General features: G+C 34.6%; 1 protein-coding gene across 2 annotated transcripts in view; it reads left to right on the forward strand.

The window, feature by feature from the left end:
• Window positions 1–2,518: 2,518 nt before the first annotated feature.
• JHY (junctional cadherin complex regulator) overlaps window positions 2,519–18,831 on the forward strand; it is a 104,323-nt gene continuing 88,010 nt past the window's right edge. For both annotated transcript variants that reach the window (XM_044669649.1, XM_044669650.1), the window contains exon 1: window positions 2,519–2,967. In XM_044669649.1, the coding sequence (XP_044525584.1) occupies window positions 2,540–2,967 (428 nt within the window). In that variant the 5' untranslated portion in view covers window positions 2,519–2,539. The remainder of the gene's footprint in view (window positions 2,968–18,831) is intronic.

The raw sequence follows: 18,831 nt of genomic DNA on the forward strand, positions 1-18,831 counted from the left end.
TGAGAAGATGTCCAGAGGGACAGCTAGGTGGCTCCGTGGATAGAGAGCTAGACTTGGAGACAGGAAGTCTCAGGTCTAAATTTGGCCTTAAGACACTTCCTAACTGTATGACCCTGGGCAAGTCACTTAACCCAAATTGCTTAGCTCTTACCACTCTTCTGCTTTGGAACTAGTACTTAGTATTGATTCTAAGACAGATGGAAAGAGTTTGAAAGAAAGTAGGAAAGGAAGAAAAGAAAATATCCAGAGCACAGAGATGGAATGTCTTGTTCATGGAATAGACCAGAAAACAAGCATACAACTATATATAGGTAATAATGGCATTTATATGATGCTTTAAAGTTTTCAAAGTACTTTACAAATATTCCAATTTGTCCTTACAACAACCCTGGAAGGCAAATGTGTTTATTATCCTCACTTTACAGAGGGAGAAACTAAGGGAGAGAGACATTATGTATAACTTGCCCAGAGTCACATAGTAACTGAAGCAGCATTTGAACTCACTTTTTTTGCTGCCTCCAGATCTAGCACAACTGAGGGAGTTAATTTTGAAGAAAAACACTACTAGCAGTCCTTATCTGGAACTTGAAGAAAGTAATTTTGCCTTGTGAATTCACTCCCTGATACACTCATAGAACACTCAAGTGGAAAGGGGCTTTGTAGATCTTCCTTATTTTACAGAGGAGGAAACTGGCTCCCCTAGAGATGAAGAGACTTGCCCAAGATCACACAATTTAGTGGATCAATACTCATTTCCCCCAAAAAATGAACAAGAATTGTAGTGTTCAACTTCCTAAAGGAAGAAGAAATTTCTGAGTATGAATCTCTAAGTTCTTACTTCCAGATATAACTAGAAAAACAGTTGTCTGCCTTTATCATAAAAAGAAGCCTATTTCATTAATGGCAGTTTTTTCACTACCATCCTGATCCCCCCATACTGTGAAAACAGAATGAGGTAATTTAACTAGAGTTATATCCACTGAGCTCCCTTTAAAGTTTTCAATTTACTCAAAATTTCTGTTTGCTTTCTTAGCTTTATAAAAGCTTTGTAAAAGCAGCCCTCAATTTAAGATCTATATTTTTGCGGTTCATGACTTTGCCCCAACCAAATTATATTCATCTGTAAATATTGAAGTTTTACTTTTCTCACCTGCTTCTTCTTTCCAGAGATTATCTATCAAGACCTCTAAAGAATTAAAGAGAAATCAAAAGGACAATGTTCTTAAATTCTTAGATCACTGAGAAAAGAGATATGATGAACTTTTTAAATTGTAAAATACTCATTATTCAGGCCTTAATATTTCTTTAAATTTACCATAAAAGATTAGCCAGGTTATAATTTCTATTTTCAGATGAAACCATTTGTCATTTGATGTTTATTTTTTCAAAAACAGCAACAGAATAACCTGCTTTTTAGTAATGAAATAATTGTTATAGAATCTAGCTACATAATTGACTTTCATGAGATTTTTTATTCTGCAAACTATATTCTATAAATGATAGATACTGATAAGAACTGCTATTAGCAGTATAAAATAATTATTGCTTTTAACCTCATGTTTATTGTAGTACTTTTCCTCTAAGGAGTTCATGGTGTTCCTTGGAAACATTAACAATAGTCAAACATTAACCCTCACAACCACCTATGAGGCAAGCAAAGCTGTAGTTATTAAGGTCATGATTAGTTAAAAAAGAATGACAGCAAAAGTCGTTCAGTAATTGCTAATAGTAAAGATGTCTTTAATTTTCAGATCTGTCGAAAATTTGCAAAGATACCAGGAAAGCAAAGGAAAAAAAATGAATTTCTGAAAAAAAAAAGAAAGGAAGGAAGCTTAGGTCAGAATGAATAAGTGCATTTTTCTTTACCTGTACAGGGATTCCAACTTACTTTGTGTTATACCTCTGTGTGATAGGAAGGAAGCTCATATTACAACTTGGCCATAAAAAGGTTAAATAATCTGCTCCAAATCATTTAGTCAGTCAAGGTAAGGCCAGCAATAGAACAAGCTTCTTATTCATAGTTCCATCTCTGAGAGTATACTGTCTCTCCTTCACTGAAGCACCGACCTTGTATCTGTTCTGCTTTAACAAATGGTGACCTAGTACTCCATACATGAATATAAATGAACATGACTCATTTGAATTGTCCAGGTTGTCTGAAATGAACTCATCGATGTGCTGTTCATAATTAACCATTTGGCTTTGTCCTGGCTTGTTTATAACAAACCCTTTGGAAGCTGAAAATGGGAATCTGCTTCCATCCAACAATTCAGTTCCTTCTATAAACTGCACTTAGTTACTAAGGTTGCTCATTAACTTCACATAAGGATGTGTTTCTGTGGAGAGAAAAAAACACAAATATCTAACTATAGACCTTCCCATGTCCCTTGAGAAAAAAAAAAAGAAAAATATGAAAGCCTATGGGTTATTTAATATAATTGTATTAATAATTCATTTTAATTTTTGCTCAGCATAACTATTAATAATTTTCAGTAGACATAGAAAATAAAACAAGCATTTTTTTTCAGGTAGTGCTGTTATGAACCTCAAATTTATATATATACAACCAACTCTTCATATCAGCATCTCTTCGTGCATTTGCAATATGAACAACATTAAACCAGTTCCAAAATTCTCCATTCACCCCCCTGTCCATCATACCAACTTAAAAGTCAGATCCAGTGAACCACCTTTAAACAAAGATTCACATGAGGTTTTCCTAGACTCTCTTGAGACTGACTCAGAAATTCCCATTCAAGAAATAAAATACCGGCCTGACCTTCAGAAAGAGAACCAAGACCATGAAGCCCTTATGAAGGAAGTTTTTGAGGAAATGGAACCTGACAGCTTAGATGAAGAAAGTCCAAAATTTGAAAATCTGATCAAGTCAGAAGAGGCCAGTAATGAAATAGTTAAACTGTCCAAGGAGAAGCATCCCCATCCTGAGGTTCCTGTCGAGAACAAAAGGTATGTCAGGTAAAGAAAAAATGGGTTCTGCAGTTGCTATTTCAAATCACTAATACAGTTTCAGGAGGGAAGAAGCAAAGGTTGATTTAAAAATGAGACATTTGAGCAACCAACAGAGGGAAGCTTATAGCTACTTTTTTCTCTCCACTTTCAGTTAGCCTACATAAGAAAAATAAAAAGACAAGGAGATATGATTACTTTACAACCTTTTTACTTTGTGGTGGCAAGTCAGTTGCTGATACCTCAACTAGCTTGTTGGATTTGCTAGTTTTAAAATTTATAAATCAATCAAGCACTCATTAGGTTCCTGCTTTAGATCCAACACTGTGGTCAAAAGCCGTGAAGAAGTCTAATACATGATCTCTCCCTTCAAGAAGTGTATAGACCAATTATTATGGGAGATAAGACTTTTACATATGAAATTTATTAGCTATAGAATAGTAGAATGTGTATATATGGGTATATATGTATATGTGCGTGCATATATATCAGGAGAAATCCAGGAAAAGGGGGGAGGGGAATCAGGACAGGCCAGAGAAATCAGTAAAACTTTTATAAAAGAAAATTCAAAAAGAAGTTAAGCATTTACTACATGAAAAGCACAATGATACTTTCTGTACATAAGTTCAAAAATGACAGTCTTCTCACAATGAGTTTCTCTTTTGCTGATGAGGAGATACAGCATATACATAAAGACAAGGAAGTTTAAAGAGGGAAAAAGCACTTAAAAGAGCCTTAGGGGAGGCTTAGGTGGGGATGAGGATGGTAGTTTCCTTTAAAAAAAAATTTTATATTTGTTTAAATAAAAAAAAAATTTTGTTAAAGATTTTAAGAAGAGATCTGTGGGTGCACCATTCTATGTGTCACTGACTTCCCTTCACTCTATTTACAGATAGATCTAAAGATTGGTTGTGAAAAAGGGCGAAGGACATCTATTCTGGGGGAGGAGGGTGTTAATAAAAACATGAAGGCAGAATTTAGTATGGCACGTGTAGGACAAAGTAAAGAGAATATCCTGATGCAAAGGGTTTTATTGAATTTTAAATAAGATTGAATAGATAAAATGGACCTAAAATCTTAGAATCATAGATCCAGAGAGGGAAGGGAACTTGGAGATCATCTAGTAATTTTACAGATGAGAAAACTGAGGCTCAGGGAAGAGTAAGTAACTTGTCTAGGTTCACACAGTATCAGAGGTGGGATTGGAACCTTGTTTTTCTAACTTTAGAGTCAGTGCTCTTTTCTTTCTTTTTTTAAAATTCATTTGTTACATAAAAATTCCCCAGTATCTCCCTTCTCTCCCCTTTCCACACTAGAGAACACGTCATTTGACAAAAACATATATGTAGCTATAAAACTATGTCTTGCTTCTTTCTATTTATCAATTCTTTCTCTGGAAGTAAGTCATTCTTCAAACAATATTTCTGTTGCTGTATATAATGTTCTCTTGATCCTACTCCTTTTGTTCTTCATAGTTTTATGTAGGTCTTTCCATTTTTTAAAAATTAAACTGTTCCTCATTTCTTAGGGCTGTACAGTAGGTAGTATTCTATCACAATCATATACTATAACTTTTTTAGACATTCCCCAGTTGATGGGCATCCTCTCAGTTCCCAGTTCTTTGCCACCACAGAGAAAGCTGCTATAAGTATTTTGGAACAAATAGATTCTTTTCTTTTTTGCCTGATCAACTTAGGAAATAAATCCAATAGTGTATTATTGGGTCAAAGGTACACAGGTTTATACTTCTTTGGACATAATTCCAAATTGTTCTTCAAAATGGTTGGATCAATTCACAGTTCCACTAGCAGTGTGCTAGTGTCCTCATGGGTGTGAGATGATATTTCAAAGTTGTTTTGATTTGCATTTTTCTAATTAATAATGGGTTAGAGTATTTTTTCATATAGTTATATATATGACTGTGTCAACTCTTGTATTGGTCCTTTAAAAAAATCTATTCCTTCTGTCTTAGAGTCAAAGGTGAAATCTGGCCTCAGACACTTCTTAGCTTCTAAGACGGAAGGTAAGGGTTGAAAAAAATATTGAGTATTAGTTCTAAGGCCAAAGAGCTTCAAACCCTAGGATTATTCATATCTTTTCACCGAACTTTGTGACATCTGCTATTCCAAAATCTAGACTATAACAATAGCAAATGTTTATTAAAAGCTCTACTCTCACTGTGCTGGCTTATGGGGAAGAAACAAAACTTGGATAAGACAGAGCCTCTGTTCTCAAACTGTATCTAGTGGTATATAGATAAAACAAAACGAGCCTTTGTTCTCAAACTGTCTAGTGGTATACAGATAAAACAAAATGACAGAACACGTGTTCAACAGTTTCAGAAAAAAGGACTAATGTTGGTCCAAAAGGGGAAGGTGTTAATAAGAGATGGCTCAAGGAAGACTTTTCATGGAGTGGGTGGTGATTGAATTGGGCTTTAAGGGATAAGTACAGAGTCACTTTATAAGGTACATGAATAAAGCATGGGATTGGGAAAGTGAAGCTGATATTATGGGGAAAAGAGCTATCCATTTGTCTGGAATTTGGACTATATGGGAAGGAGTAAAATGATAAAAGGTTTTAAAAGTGGGGTGATGCAGTATTACAGAATGTTTTGGATGCCAACTTTGTTCACTAGGTAGGGAGTCACTAAATATTTTTGAGAATATGTGTGATATAACCAGATCTATAGATAAGAAAGATCATTCTGGCAATTATATTAACAATGTTTTGAAAAGGCAAAAGAGTCTAGTTGGTCATGATGAGAGCATGTGGTAGAATGGTAGTAGGGGAATAGAATGGAGGGAACAAATGCAAAAGTTAGGGAACTGGTATTTACAGATATTAATAATTGAATTATGTGAAAGGTGAGGGAGAGCGGAAATAAAGATAACTGAATTTTTGAACAAGGTAAAGAACAGATCAATATAGGTCAGATAGAGAATCAGGTTTAGGAGAAAGATAAATTTGGTTTTGAAGTACAGTTGGGGCATTTAAGTGGAGCTAAATCTTTGGAATTTGGAAATGAAGGTTGGAAACTCAGAAGAAAGGTTAGAGCCAGAGACATAGTTTTGAAGGTCATCTGTATGGAGATAATAATTGAATTCCTGAAAGTCAGTGAAATTATCATAGGAGAGTATGGAAGAAGAAAAAGGCACTATAAGCAGATGCTTGGAAACAAGTCATATTTAAGGGCTTGAAAGAAGGTAAGCCAATGAGGGAGACTGAGAAGGAATTAATAGAGAAGGAAGATAAACAGTAGAGTGTGGTATTTTTAAAGATAGGGGAGGAGAGAGTATCCAGTATGAAAGAGTTGTCAACAGGATAAAAAAAATTTTTGTTTACATTTTCAGATGGGGGAATTAGACTAAATAATCAGTTAAGTTTCCTGATTTTTTTTCATTGTCTAGATCTCTTCTTCTGAGTAAGTTAGGTAATAGGAAGCCACTTTCCTTTTTAAGGCCACCTAAAAACCTATATTACATTTAATGTGATATAGAATTTTTAAAATTTGGTTTTAATTTTTTTAGTTGACAAGCATTTTTTTCTCCCTACCATTTCTATTCTGCCTTTCCCCACACTGAGAAAAGAAAAAGTAAAACAAAACCCTATTAATAAATATGCATTGTCAAGCAAAACAAATTCAAAAATTAGCAATGTCCAAAAATATATCTTATTCTGTATCTTGAGTCCATCACCTCAAGAAGTGAGTAGCAAGCATCATCATTGGTCTCCTGGAATCATGGTTCATCATTGCCCTAAGAGTTCTTAAGTCATTTAAAGTTGTTTGTCTTTGCAGTATTGGACAAATTGTTCTGGTTCTGATCATTTCATTCTGTATCTGTTCACATAAGGCTTTCCCAGAATTATAGTATAGAATAGTATTCCATTATATTCATCTATCATTTGTTTAGGCATCCCTAAATTGTTTGTGTTTCTTTACCACTTCAAAAAGCTGCTATAAAAATTTTTGTACTCATAGGGTCTCTCCCTTAAATTTCTTTGGAATATAGGCCTAGAGGTAATTTCACCGAGTCATATGCATAATTTAATTGTTTTGGGGCATAGTTCCAAATTGCTTTCCAAAATGTCTGCAACAACAGTGCATTAATGTGCCTGCTTTCCTGTAACCTTCCAACTTTTAAAATTAACTTTAGCAATCTAATTATTCTGAGGTAGAATTTCAGAACTGCCTTTCACTAGTTTTTAGTAATTTGGAGAGTTTTTTTCTTATGACTATTGTTAGCTTGGATCTCTTCCTTAGAAACTGGCTACTTCTATTTTTAAAAAATTTTGTAGTGATAAAAGAAACCAGAAACTATGGAGATGCTCGTCAGTTGAGGTTAACTGAACAAATAATGATATGTCAATGTAATAAAATACTATTATTCTATAGGAAATGATAAGAGACACTTAAAGAGAAATTTCTTTCTTGATCTTTTAATTTGTTTATTATGTAACATTTTTATATAAATTCATTTGGAGCTTATGCATGTGACATGTTGACCCAAACCTAATTTCTGCCACACTGCTTTGCAATTTTCCTAGCAGTTTTTTTTTAAGCCCTTAACTTAGTAGAGGAAGTCTTTGGATTTACCTCAGCAATAGACTACTAGGTTTATTTTCTTTTGTAGGTTGTATACAAATCTGTTCCATTGAACTGCTCTATTTTTTAACCAATACCAAATCATTTTGATGATTACTGATTTGCAATAGAATTTGAGATCTGGTATTTCTAGATCCCTTTTCATTCCATGGTTGGTTTGTTACCATTTATTACTCTTAAGATATTTTTACATTTTTTTTGTTATTCCAGGTGAAATGCTTTATTATTTTTTTCCATCTCTATAAAGTAATTCTTTGGTAGTTTTACTTATCTGACACTGACCAAACAAATTAATTTGAATAGTATCATCACTTTTATTAAATTGACCTAACTTGACAATGAATGACTGAGTCCCCAACTTTTCAGGTCTGCTTTTATTTCTATCAATAGTGCTTTGTAGTTGTATTTATTGGGTTCCTTTGTGTCTCTTGATAGGTAGACTGTCATATATTTTATATTTTCTGAAGCTATTATGTTTATGTCTTTAATTTCTTATATATATTTTTGGTTAGATTTGTCTAGGTCAGAAAGAGGTAAATAGAGGTCCCCCACTGTTAAAGTTTTACTGTGTATTTCTCTTTATAACTCATTTAACTTTAAGTATTTAGATGCTCTGCAATTTGGTGCTTATCTGTTTCATCAATTCACCATCTGTTGAACCTTTCAACAAAACATAAGTTTCGCTGTTTATCTTTTTTAATTAAGTAGGTTTTTATTCTTGACTATTCATAATTGCTATGTGTGTCTTTTAAATTTCAACTAAAGCAAAATAGATTTTGTGGTAGCCCCTTATTTTAACTGGGTTCATCTTTCTGTTTAAAGTTTTTTATTTGAGTTACTATTTATTTTTATTTTGTTTATATATAACACAATATAATATATAACATTATAATAGTATAATAATATGACATAATAAATATGTAATAAAATTTAATAAATATGCTTATCAATAGAAACAAATTCTCACATTAGCTATCACTAAAAATCTGTCTCATTCTTCCCCCCACCACCCCTTCCTTCTTCCCAAGAAGTTTTTCTTATGAATAATATATTGTTAGATTCTGCTTTCTCCTCCATTTTGCTATCCTCTCCTATTTTATAATAATAGCTAATAATAATAACAATAGCTAACATTTATATATTACTTTAAGTTTTGCAAAGTGCTTTACAAATATTGTCTCATTTTATCCTTGCAACAGCCCTGGTTGCTAGGTATTATCACTATCTCCATTTTATGGATGAACAAACCAAGACAGACAGAGGTTAAGTGATTTTTCCCAGGGTTACAGAGGTAGTAAGTATCTGAAGATGGATTTCAACTTAACCTTCCTGACTCAAAGTCCAGGGCTCTATCCATTGTATCACTAGCTGCCATGGGTGTGTTCATGTCATTCACATTCACAGTTATGATTGTTAATTGTTTATTTCCCTTCATTATCTTCTTGAATACCCAAATGTGAATACTTTGTTTCTCATCCCTTCTTTAGAAAGAAGAGGATGGTAGAGAGAAGCAGTATGCTCAGCACCGGTGTTCTAGATATGGTGTGGTCCGCTTCTCTTCTCCTTTGCCTCTTCTCTTTCCTTCTCTCAGAATTCAGCCACAGGTTTTTAGCCTTTCTTTTCTTTTAAAGACCTCTTCAACATCCACTTGTCTTAGTTAGATTTGTTTTGCTTAGGACTAATCATTCCTTTAATCTGCCCTTTATCCTATTACCCTTCTCTCTATATATCCTTTCCCTCCTGATTTCTTGTTGAATAATTTATATTTCTGTACCCAAATGTGAATGGATTTATTCTTCCTTCCTTTCACTATATATGAGAATGAAATTCAAGTGTTATCCAGGCCCCCCACCCTTGCTCACAAAGACTTCTACTTGTGTGTATTGATTTTTTTGTTTTTTTAATTTCATTTTTATTATTATGCAAAACACACTTCTATTTTGGTCATTGTTGTAAGACCACACTAATACAAAACCAACCCCCCCCCCAAAAAAAACAACAAAACCTGTAAATACACTGATGTGAAAGATAGTATGCTTTCATCTGCATCCATCCAACTCCTATCAGTTCTTTCTCTGGAGGTGGATAGCAGTCCCTGTCCTAAGTCTTTCAGGATTGTCCCAGCTCGTTGCTTTGCTGAAAGTAGCCAAGTTTTCACAGTTGATCATCATGCAATATTGTTATTACTGTTTTTACGTATTTCACACTGCATCATTTCATGCAGATCTGTCCAGCTTTTTCGGAAATCATCTTATCATTTCTTATAGCACAATAGTATTCCATCACCAACCAACATGTGCCACAATTTGTTCAGCCATTCCCCAATTGATGGGCATCCCCTCAATTTCCAATTCTTCACCATTACAAAAAGAGCTGCTATAAATATTTTTTTCTTTACAAATGGGTCCTTTCCCCTTTTTTTATTATCTATTTAAGATACAGATCCAGTGGTGGTGTTGCAGAATGAAAGAGTATGCAGTTTTATAGCCCTTGAGCATAGTTCCAGATTACCTTCCGGAAGGGTTAAATCAGTACCAATAATGCATTAATGTCCCAATTTTGCCACATCCCCTCTAGCACTTATCACTTTACTGTCATATTGGCCAATCTGATAGCTTTAAAATTGTATGTTAGTGTTGTTTTAATTTGTATTTCTCTAGTCAAGACTGTTTTAGAACATTTTTTCATATGATCATTGATAGCTTTGGTTTATTCATCTGAAAATTGATTATTCACATCCTTTGACCATTTGTCAAATGGGGAATGGCTTATATTCTTGTAAATTTGACTTAGTTCTCTAAAATTTGAGAAAGTAGGCCTTCATCAGAGAAATTTGTTATAAAATTGTTTTCTGAGTTTGTTGTTTCCCTTCTAATCTTGGTTATATTAGTTTTGTTTGTACAAAAAACTTTTAATTTAACAAAATTTAATTTTTTAACAAAATCAAAAATATTCATTTTACATTTTCTAATGCTCTCTTGTTTGGTCATAAAATATTCCCTTTCCCAAAGATCTGCCAGGTTATTCCTCAATTCCTATATTCTTCTAATTTAGTTATGATATCATTCTTAATATCTAAATCATAATCCATTTTTACTGTATCTTGGTATAGGATGTGAGATATTGGTCAATAACTAGTTTCCACCATTGTTTTCCAGTTTTCCTAGCAGTTTTTGTTAAACAGTGAGTTCCTATTCCAAACACTGGAGTCTTTGGATTTATTAAACACTAGGTTGCTGAGGTCATTTACCCCTCTATATTGTCTATCTAATATGCTAGGCCACCTTCCTTCACATTTTTTTTCAGTAGTTTCCTTGATATTCTTGATCTTTTTTCTTCCTGACAAATGTGGTTTTTTTCCTAGTTATATAAAATAATTATTTAGTAGTTTGATTGGTATGGCCTGAACAAGTGAAAATTAATTTCAGTAGAATTGTCATTTTTATTAGATTACCTCTGCCTACCTATGAGCAATTAATATTTTTATAATTGTTTAGATCTGACTTTGTGTGAAAAGTATTTTGTAATTGTGTTCATATAATCCCTGTGTTTGTCTTGGCAAGTAGATTCCCAGGTATTTTATATTATCTAGAGTTACTTTAAATGGAATTACTCCTTCTGTCTCTTGCTACTGAACTTCGTTGGTATTATATAGAATTTATGTGATTTATTTTGTGATCATTGATGTGGATTTATTTTGTATTCTGCAACTTTACTAAAGTTATTAATTATTTCAACTATTTTTTAATTAATTCTCTATGATTCTCTAAAAATATGCCATCATATCATCTGCAGAGTGATATTTTGTTTCCAAACTACCTTCAATTCCCTTGGTTTCTTTTTCCTTTTTTTATTGCTAAAGCTAGCATTTCTAATACAATATTAAATAGTAATAATATAATATTTAAAATTTTTCTAATACAATATTCAAATTTTTAAATGGGCATCCTTACTTCACTCCTGATCTTATTGGGAAAGCTTCTAATATCCTCACTGCAGATGATACTTGCTGATGTTTTAGATAAATACCATTCATTTTAAGGAATGACCCATTTATTCCTATGCTTTCTAGTGTTTTTTTTTATTTTATTTTTTAGAAATATTTTTTCCATGATTCCATGATTCATGTTCTTACTCTCCCTACCAACCCCCCCAAATCCCTCACCCCCATAGCCAATGCACATTTCTACTGGTTTCTTCATGTCGATCAAGACCTATTTCCATATTATTGATAATTGCACTGGGGTGGTCTTTTAGAGTCTACATCCCCAATCATGTCCGCATCAACCCATGTGTTCAAGCAGTTGTTTTTCTTCTGTGTTTCCACTCCTGTAGTTCTTCCTCTGAATGTGGATAGCGTTCTTTTCTATAAATCCCTCAGAATTCTCCTGGATCATTGCATTGCTGCTAGTACAGAAATCCATTACCTTTGATTTTACCACAGTGTATCGGTCTTTGTGTACAATGTTCTCTTGGTTCTGCTCCTTTCACTCTGCATCAATTCCTGGAGGTTATTTCAGTTCACATGGAATTCTTCCAGTTTATTATTCCTTTGAGCACAGTAGTTTCTAATAGGAATAGGTGTTATGTTTTGTTAAAGGCTTTTTCTGCATCTATTGAGATAACCATTTGATTTCTGTTAGTTTGGTTATTGATATTGTCAATTGTGCTGATAGTTTTCATAATACTAAACCAGTCCTACATTCCTCGTATAAATCCCACCTGGTCATAGTAAATGATCCTTGTGATATATTGCTGTAATCTCCTTGCTAGTATTTTATTTAAAATTTGCATCAATATTCATTAATGATTGGCCTATAATTTTCTATCTCTGTTGTTGGTTTTTCTGGCTTAGGTAACAGTACCATGTTTGTGTCATAAAAAAATATTTGGTAGGATTCCTTTCTGTCTGTTTCCCCAAATAGTTTATATAGTATTGGGATTAATTGCAGTTTACATATCTGATAGAATTCATTTGTAAATTCATCTGACCCTGGGGATTTTTTCTTAGGAAATTCACTGATGGTTTGTTCAATTTCTTTTTCAAAGCTGGAATTCTATTTACTCTTTTGTTAATCTGGGCAATTTATATTTTTGTAAATATTCATCCATTTCACTTAGATTGTCAAATCTGTTGGTATATAATTCTGCAAAATAGCTCCTAATGATTGCTTTAGTTTCCTTTTCATTAGTGGTGAGTTCACCTTTTTATTTTTGATACTGATTATTAGATTTTCTTCTTTCCTTTTATTTGCTTCCTCCCTCCACCCACCCCACCCAAAACCAACTCCTAGTTTTATTTATTAGTTTAATGGTTTTCTTACTTTGGGTTTTATGAATTTCTCCTTTAATTTTTAGGATTTCCAATCTAGTCTTTAATTGGAGGGTTTCTTTTTTCCCCTTTATTTCCCTTTTTTATTTAGAATATTTTTCCATGGTTACATAATTCATGATAGCCCCTCCCCACCCCCACTTTTTCCTCTCTTCCCAGAGCTGACAAGTAGTTCCACTGGATTATACATGTATCATTGTTCAAAACCCATGTCCATGTTATTCATATTTGCAATAGAGTGCAGTAGATCTTTTAACATCAAAACTCTAATCATATCTGTATGGAATTACATGATTGATCATATGTTTTTCTCCTGTGTTTCTGATCCCACAGTTCTTTTTCTGGATCTGGATAGCATTCTTTCTCATAAGTTCCTCTGGATTGTCCTGAGTCATTACACTGCTGCTAGTAGAAAAGTCTATTACATTCAATTGTGCCATAATGTATCAGTCTCTGTGTACAATGTTCTTATGGTACTGCTCCTTTTGCTCTGCATCAATTCTTGGAGATCTTTACAGTTCACATGGAATTCCTCCAGTTTATTATTCCTTTCAGCACAGTAATATTCCATCACCATCAGATACCACAATTTATTTGGCCATTCCCCAATCCATGGACACCCTAGTTGGGGATTTTTAATTTGTTGTTTTTCTAGTTTTTTTAGTTGCATGAACAATTTATTGATCTGAGTTTTCTCTATTTTGTTGATGCAAGTGATTAGAGATATAAAATTTCCCATAAGTACTTCTTTGACTACATCCCATTAATTTTGATATGATGTCTTCTCATTCTCATTAATGAAATTATTGATTTTTTCTATACCTTGTTCTTTGACTCACCCCTTTTTTAGCATTTGATTATTTAGTTTCCAATTAATTTTATTTGTCTTTCCATGGGCCCTTATTGTTTATAATTTGTTGCATTACAATCAGAAAATGATACATTTATTATTTCTGATTTTTTGCATTTGGTTGTGAAGTTTTTATGCCCTAATATATGGTCAATTTTTGTGTAGGAGCCATGTATTGCTGAAGAGAAGGTATATTCCTTTCTAGGTCCCATTCAGTTTTCTCCAGAGATCTATTAGTTCCAACTTTTCTAAGATTTCATTCACTTCCTTTTCTTCTTTCTTGTTTATTTTTTGCTTTAACTTATCTAGATCTAAAAGGGAGAAGGTGAGGTTCGCCCACTGGTATAGTTTTACTGTCTGTTTCCTTCTGAAGCTTATTTAAATTCTCCTTTAAAAAAAGAGGCTGTACTATTTGGTACATATATGTTTAGTATTGATATTACTTCACTATCTAGTACCTTTTAGCAAGATGTAAATTCCTTATCTCTTTTAATCATATCTATTTTTGCTTTAGCTTTGTCTGAGATCATGATTGCCACTCCAATTTTTTTTACTTCAGATAATGCATGATAAATTCTGCTCCAGCCCCTTATCCTTTATTCTGTATGTGTCTGCCTGCCTCAGATGTGTTTCTTGTAAACAACATATCATAGAATTCCCCTATCTGCTTCCATTTTATGGGTGAGTTCATCCCATTCACATTCATAGTATGATTACCAACTGTGTATTCCCCTTCATTTTATTTTCCCCTTTTTGACCCTGCTTTCCTTTTACTCTATTCCTCCTCATAGGTGTTTTGCTTCTAATCACCACCCCCTATTTCCCTCTCCCTTCTGTTACTGTTCCATGCCCTGCCCCTTTGTCCTTGTCTTATTTCCTTCTACTTCTTTATAGATTCTATACCCAAATGAGTATGGCTGTTATTCCCACTCTAAGCCAGTTATGTTTAAGTATTGCCCATCACCACCCTAATCCTCCCCTCCTCTGTAACTGTTTTTCACATCTCTTTAGGTGAGATAATTTACCCCATTCCACCTTTCTCGTCCCTTTTCTTTTTTTCACCACTTGACTTTTTTTTCACATACTCTGTCATCCTAATCAGCTTACTCCCATACCCTCTTTCTATGTATATGCCCTCTAACCACTGTAATACTGATAAAAAATTTTTTTTTAATTACAAATGTCATGTTTCCCCATAGTTTGACCTTATTGAATCCTTTCGATTTTCTCTTTCTTATTTACCTTTTTGTGCTTCTCTTGGGTCTTGTGTTTGGATATCAAATTTTCTGTTTAGGTTTGATCATTTCATCAGGAATGCTTGGAAATCTATTTTATTAAATGATCATTTTTCCCCTGAAAGAATATACTCAGTTTTGCTACATAGGTGATTCTGGATCTAGATCTTTCATCTTCCAGAAAATCATATTCCAAGTATTCTGATCCTTTAATGTGGAGACTGCCAAGTCCTGTGTAATCCTGACTGTAGCTCCATGGTATTTGAATTATTTCTTTTTAACTGCTTGCAGTATTTTCTTCTTGCCTTGGAAGGCTCTTGAATTTAGCTATAATATTCCTGGGAATTGTTATTTGGGGATTTATTTCCAGAGGTGATCTATGGATTCTTTCAATTTCTATTTTACTCTCTTATTCAAAAATATCAGGACAGTTTTCTTTGATAATTTCTTGTATTATGATGTCCAGGATTTTTTTATTATGGCTTTTAAGTAGTACAATAATTCTTAAATTGTCTCTCCTGGATTTATGTTCCATGTTAATTGTTTTTTCAATAAAATATTTCATGGTTTCCTCTGTTTTTCCTTTCCTTTGATTCTGCTTTATTGTGTCTTGGTTTCTCATGAAATCATTAGTTTCTAGATGGTCAATTCTGATTTTTAAGACCATTTTTTTCTGTCAGTTTTTGGTTCTCCTTTTTCAATTGTACCATTTCTTCTTACATCACTTTCATTTCTCTTCCCCACTTTTCCTCTGCCTCTCTTAATTGGTTTTTTAAGTCTTTTTTTGAGCTCTTACAGAATCTGTGTCCTATTCATATTTTTCTTTTGGACTTTGCATATGTTTGCTTTGCTTTCATGGGTCCCCTTCTGTGTCATACCTTGCTGTTTTTCTCCATAAAAAGTTTTTAGAGTTAGGTGCTTTTTTTGTTGTTTTTTGCTCATTTTTCCTACCTTTTTGTAGGTAGGCTTTGTTTTCTGGGAGGTTAGGTTGCCCTCTTAAACTTTAGTCCTTCCTTAGTGCTGCCCTTAGCCTATTTTTTGGGCTTCTGCCAGTTTTAGTTCTTCCAAGGTGGTATGATGGCCCTCAGCCTTGCTCTGGATTCTTGCATTGCTGTTAGTAGAGAAGTCCATTATGTTTGATTGTACCATAGTGTATCTGTCTCCGTGTACAATGTTCTGGTTCTGCTCCTTTCACTCTGCATCAATTCCTGGAGGTCTTTCCAGTTCACATGGAATTCCTCCAATTTATTATTCCTTTGAGCACAATAGTATTCCATCACCAGCATATACCACAATTTGTTCAGCCATTCCCCAATTGAAGGGCATACCCTTGTTTTCCAGTTTTGGGCCACCACAAAGAGCGTGGCTATAAATATTTTTGTACATGTCTTTTTCCCTATGATCTCTTTGGGGTACAAACCCAGCAATGATATGGCTGGCTCGAAGGGCAGGCATTCTTTTAGCGATCTTTGGGCATAGTTCCAAATTGCCATCCAGAATTTTTGTTGGATCAATTCACAACTCCACCAGCAACGCATTAATGTCCCAATTTTGCCATATCCCCTCCAACATTCATTACTCTCCCTTGTTGTCATTTTAGCCAATCTGCTGGGTGTGAGGTGATACCTCAGAGTTGTTTTGATTTGCATTTCTCTAATTATTAGAGATTTAGAACACTTTCTCATGTGCTTATTGATACTTTTGATTTCTTTATCTGACAATTGCCTATTCATGTCCCTTGCCCATTTATCAACTGGAGAATGGTTTGATTTTTTTATAGAATTGATTTAGCTCCTTATAAATTTGAGTAATTTGTCTGAGTTTTTTTGTTATAAAGATTTTTTCCCAATTTGTTGCTCCCAAGAGGGAACTCTCAAACTTCGCTTCTTCCTTGATACTGCCCTTAGCTCTCTTTCAGGGTTTCCACAAGTTTCAGTTCTACAGGTACAATGGCCTGTAGGCTGAGAGGTCTTAAAGCTACCTCCCACTGCTGATTCAGTAACCCTCTGTGACTTCCAATGACTTGTAGAGCTCAGAGCACTGTGAGCTATTCCATTCTGGGGCTCAAAGTTTAGCCCCATGCCAGAGGGAGCTTCTCCCCTCCCCCTCTCAATACTTGTCTGAGGACATTTCTCACATGACCCATCCCTCTGCCCAGCAACACAATGGGAGTGCTTTCTCTCTCCTGTCTGAGATAGGGGGAGGGGGCTCACATGTTGTGTGAGGGTTGTAGTTTGGGCACTTAGTCTTTAAAAGATTCACCATTATTTGTCTAGCCTCAGACTTTGCTGGGAGCTTTTGGTCTCACACTGGACTTGATCAGATCAGGCCACTGTGACTGCTTTGCCCTGGGGTCAGTAACTTTGCCTTGAGCTTTGGTAAGGGCTACCTGGGTCTGGGGCTCATATAGGCCAACACACTGGGGATTGTCCTGTGCTGGAGCTGTGGACCTGACACAGATCAGGTGTGCCATGCAGACTGCCTCATGCTGGGATTTCAGACCTCACTGCAGGCTTAGGTTGGGGATTGAAACTTTATGGGGTCTGCATGAGGCTGCTGTTGACCTAGGCAGGGTCTTAGGATCTGAAGGCTGGCTTGGGCCCAGGTTCAAAACCTGGGACAGTAGATGTGGGGTGGGGGAGCTTGCTGTTGGCTTAGTTCAGTATTCTATGGTATAGCCTTCTGCAGGCTGTGCTCCCTTCTCACCCCAGTGACTCAGAACCTCTCTGCCTACCCTTCAAGTTGTTCTCTGCGTGAAAGTTGCTTTACTCTGTCTCCTTGTTGGTTCTTTCACTCCAGTAATCATTTTTAGGCATTATTTTAAAGTTGGTTGGAGAGGATTCTCGTGGAGGTTTGAGCTTTCCTAGCTCCTACTCTGCCATCTTGGGCTCTACCTCCTACATGGAATCTGTGTTTTTCATTCCTTTTCTTTAGTGATATCATTTCATTTTTTATTTTTATCTTTTTCCACATGGATATAATAAATATATATTTTTATTTCTATTGTATTTTTATTTTCAATTTTGAATTCTCTCCTTCCATCTCTTCCTCCTCTCTCTTCCCTACTCATTAAAGAAAGAAATGAAAATCTATTATAAATATGTATAGTTATATAAAACAGATTTCTGCATTAACCTTATTTTAAAAAGAGAAAAAATATATGCTTCTATCAGCATTCTGTGTCTATCAGCTCTTATTTCATTTAAAAAATAATGTTTAACTTTTGTTTCCTCTTTCCCAGAAAGTCTAATTGACCTTATGACCAAACTGTGCTTTTCTTTGAAACTTTGCTTTTAGATATTTTGAAGTTATTCTCTTTTTGTTGTTTTGTGTCTTGAATATTTCTGGTATCATAATATCTCCTTATTATGGGAGTCTTTTTTTTAAATTCCTTTCAGTCTTGCTTCCAATATTGGGACTTTGTGTTAAGACCAGGCTCTGGGAACCCTTTTGGAGGGAATGCTGGGGTTTTGTTACTTATTTGTATTCTCTGGGGCCATGCTGCTGCATTCTTTGGGTATGGAATGCTATGTTCTTCAAGAATCTCAGGGATGGCTCAGGCACCCTAAGTGGTCTCATCTAGGACATAGTCTGATCATTCCCTTCCTGGTCTGAACTTTTAAAATGTCTGACCCTGGTTTGTATCTGAATATTGTAATTGAGAGCTTATTCTAATTGGGAGTTCCAATAGACTAGTGATGGCCTCAGCTCTTATCAGTAATCTGTAAGTTTTTGCAGATTCTCTCTTCATTTGAAATCCCTGTCCTGTTCCTTTAGTTGTAGACCTCAGCCCAGTTGTGGGCTGCAGCCATGGCCTTACTCTGGCGACAGTGCAACATAA

Source organism: Gracilinanus agilis, chromosome 3, assembly GCF_016433145.1.
Source record: "Gracilinanus agilis isolate LMUSP501 chromosome 3, AgileGrace, whole genome shotgun sequence".
NCBI lineage: Eukaryota > Metazoa > Chordata > Mammalia > Didelphimorphia > Didelphidae > Gracilinanus > Gracilinanus agilis.